Source organism: Pyrgilauda ruficollis, unplaced genomic scaffold (assembly GCF_017590135.1).
Source record: "Pyrgilauda ruficollis isolate IOZ18807 unplaced genomic scaffold, ASM1759013v1 scaffold59, whole genome shotgun sequence".
Lineage (NCBI taxonomy): Eukaryota > Metazoa > Chordata > Aves > Passeriformes > Passeridae > Pyrgilauda > Pyrgilauda ruficollis.
The window spans coordinates 5,393,328-5,396,668 of NW_024527599.1; the positions used below are offsets into that span (position 1 = coordinate 5,393,328).

The 3,341-nt window shown below is 54.8% G+C and overlaps 1 protein-coding gene across 1 annotated transcript; it reads right to left on the reverse strand.

The window, feature by feature from the left end:
- Positions 1–296: 296 nt before the first annotated feature.
- On the reverse strand, positions 297–1,440 carry LOC121361759 (C-C motif chemokine 3-like). Its single transcript, XM_041482750.1, has 3 exons — positions 1,328–1,440; positions 1,016–1,124; positions 297–604 (listed from the first exon to the last, which is right to left on the reverse strand). Exons 1-3 carry the CDS (start codon positions 1,398–1,400, stop codon positions 511–513), a joined length of 276 nt encoding a protein of 91 aa, XP_041338684.1. The 5' UTR covers positions 1,401–1,440; the 3' UTR covers positions 297–510.
- Between the last annotated feature and the right edge of the window lie 1,901 nt (positions 1,441–3,341).

Below are 3,341 nucleotides of genomic sequence, written 5' to 3' on the forward strand. Positions count from 1 at the left end.
AGAGTCAGGCCAGGTGATCCAAGCTGACCAAAGGATATCCCATCCCATAGAAAATCATACCCCAGCTCTCCTGTGGCACCACAGGTACTTCCAGAACATTCCCCAAACAAGAGGCACCACTGGCAGCCCCAGGTGAGACACAGGTGTCACCTGTGGGGACAAACTGGGTGGCACCAGAGCTGGACCCAGGCTGGGGAACAGCAAACCCAGGGGTCCCTGTGGTCCCTTCTCCCAACTTGGTGCAAGGAGGCATCAAAACTGACCCTTCATTAACAGACACATGGACATGAGTGAAATTGTCTTTATTTTAGTGTACTATTCTGACATAGTTTAAATAATTTTTAGAAATTATTTTAAAATAATGCTTAGAAAAACAATATTTAGTTTAACTTAAATAAGTTAAATAAAATAATTTTCCCCGTTGAAGAAGGCTGGGGGTCAAATCCTCTCTGTTGTGCCCGAGGCTGGAAGATGTGCAGGGGTGGCATTGTGGCTGTCAGCAGGGAAGGCTCAGTTCTCCAGGCTCTGGAAGTGCTTCAGGAGCTCCTGCACCCATGCTGCCTTTGGATCTGCACACAGCTGCTTCTTCTTCTGGGTGACCACACTGCCAGGACAAAACCTGCCTTGAGCTGCTGGGCTGGGGCAGCGGGATCTGAGTGCCAGCAGCAGCACCCCGAGTGTCCCATGTGTGTCCCCAGGCACTGCTGGGTGCTCACACCACACCCATGTGTGTCCCCAGGTCCCCCTGGCACTGCTGGGTGCTCACACCACACCCATGTGTGTCCCCAGGTCCCCCAGGCCCCCTGGCACTGCTGGGTGCTCACATCACACCCATGTGTGTCCCCAGGTCCCCCTGGCACTGCTGGGTGCTCACATCACACCCATGTGTGTCCCCAGGCACTACTGGGTGCTCACATCACACCCATGTGTGTCCCCTGGCACTGCTGGGTGCTCACATCACACCCCTGTGTGTCCCCAGGTCCCCCAGGTCCCCCTGGCACTGCTGGGTACTCACATCACGCCCGGCTGGCTGCAGGAGCTGCTGGTGACGAAGACGGAGCTGACGCGGCGCCGAGGGATGGGCTGCTTCTGGTAGCTGAAGCAGCAGATGCTGGGGACACCATCTGTGAGGGCAGGGGACACACACGCGGCCCTGGTGAGAGCCCAGCACAGCCTCTGTCCCCTCCAGGGATTTCCACATCCCCTGGCAGAACCCCCTCCCAGCTCCAAACCTGCACCCCCAGCGTGACACGGACCCCCCACCCTCCCCAGAGCCACCCTGCCAGGGCAGGGACCCTCCAGGAGGACACAGCCATGCTGGACTCACCGAGGTGACCCTCAGCTGAGGAGCAGGAGGCCAGGAGGAGCAGAGTGGCCAGGGTGGCTGCCAGGACCTTCATGGTGCTGCGGGTTCTGTGAGAGGCGCTGGAGCTGGGGAGGCTGCAGGAATCTTGCTGTGGCCCTGGGGCTGTGCTCCCATTTTATCCCCATCCGAGGGGCGGGTGCAGGGTTCCAAAGAAGGAAAGTGATGGCATAATACTGAGAAAATTATGTCAGGACCACCCAATTTTTGCTGAGCTGGAAAAGGAGATGAAACCGCAGAAGGGGAAGCGCCGTCCACGAGGCTGCAGCTTCCGAGATGTTCCTTGGGTGCCTGGTGCTCCCAAAGTGTGTCAGAGCTCTGCAGCAGCTCTGGGAGTGCCCTGGCATGGACACCCCCAGCCACTGCTGCTGGCAGAAAAGCCCTGCCAGGAGATAGATGCCAACTTCTCCCTGGGTTTGCCACAAATGCCACTTCTCAGCCTGCTCCACCACGGGGACCCAGAGCGAGGTCCACAACCTCTGCACACACATTCATCCCCACTGATAGCACCAGCCCCTGCTTGGACAGGAGACATCATGAGGGAATGAGGTCATGTCGAGCTAGAAGTCACTGGGGGTCTCATCTTTGTCCCTTTTTGCTGGTGGTTGGTCAAGAGAACAATTTCCTTACTGGAAAGGCTGCAGAGACACGGAATCCCTGAAGGTGCAGAGCCTGGATTCTGGTGCCCTGATCCAGGCCAGCAGCTTGCTCTGCCATCCTCCCTGTTTCCTGGCTGAATTTACACCTCTCTAAGGGTTTAATTTTTGGCTGCAGCTGACCCTGCCATCTTCCCTTTCCTCTGGATTTACACTGAAGAGTTTCAGTTTTGGCTGCAGCCTCTCAACGCTAAAGTTGTTGCAATAACTGCTTGCCCACTTCTTCCCAACCAGGATCATTTAATCCAATTTAATTTCTCCTGATTTAGCCCCCCAAAGCAGAGGTTCCCATGGCAGGACACAGCATTAAGGGTTGGAGCCAGAGGGAGGAGAGGATCCTGCTGGTACCCACTGGGATCAGCTCACTGCAGATAAAATCTCCAGGAAACTGCAGAGTGACTGAAAAAGGGCAGCATTTGCAATTCCAGAGGGTAATTCCCAAACATCCCCCTCTGCTGCACACCCAGGCAGAGTGAGCTGCCAAAATCACTCCTTCCTCCATTTTCTTTTTGCTTTTTCCAGCCTTTTCCTGGTGCTGTCCCAGAGCTTCCCCTGGCCTCGCTGCTGACCCTCCCTGGGGTATGACTAATTCCCGGCTGATTCAAGGGAAAAGTCCAACTGCCCAAAATGCTGAGCCATGGCACTGCCTGTGCTCCCATCTCCACTTCTTGTCCAGAAAAGCCCCCCCAGCCACCAGGTCCTGCCTGGTGTGAGCAGGACAGGGAATGTGTGCAAATCATCTCCTGGAGCTGCTCAGGAGGAGCTGGGCAGAGCTGATCTGGCCTTGGGCTGGTGGAAGAATGAGTCCAGCTCTTCCAGCTCTTCCTCCACATCCCAATTTTCAGCTCTTTCTGTTTCAGTCACTCTGTGCGTGGAGCTACAAATGAATAAATAAATTAGTAAATCCTTTGGATTTACCAATTTACCAATGGCTGAGGAAGGCTTGGAAAATTCACCTGCTGTAAAGGCCCCTGCTTGGACAGGAGACATCATGAGGGAATGAGGTCATGTCGAGCTAGAAGTCACTGGGGGTCTCATCTTTGTCCCTTTTTGCTGGTGGTTGGTCAAAAGAACAATTTCCTTACTGGAAAGGCTGCAGAAACACGGGATCCCTGAAGGTGCAGGGCCTGGATTCTGGTGCCCTGATACAGGCCAGCAGCTTGCTCTGCCACCCTCCCTGTCCCCTGGCTGAATTTACACCTCTCTAAGGGTTTAATTTTTGGCTGCAGCTGACCCTGCCATCTTCCCTTTCCTCTGGATTTACACTGAAGAGTTTCAGTTTTGGCTGCAGCCTCTCAACGCTAAAGTTGTTGCAATAACTG

Bases quoted from the DNA above. Each gene is read 5' to 3' on its own strand.
- LOC121361759 (XM_041482750.1), bottom strand. From the start codon at position 1,400: ATGAAGGTCCTGGCAGCCACCCTGGCCACTCTGCTCCTCCTGGCCTCC. The intron at 1,125-1,327 runs GTGAGTCCAGCA...CTGCCCTCACAG, and splicing joins CTCAGCTGAGGGTCACCTCG to ATGGTGTCCCCAGCATCTGC. The intron at 605-1,015 runs GTGAGTACCCAG...TTGTCCTGGCAG, and splicing joins TGCAGCCAGCCGGGCGTGAT to TGTGGTCACCCAGAAGAAGA.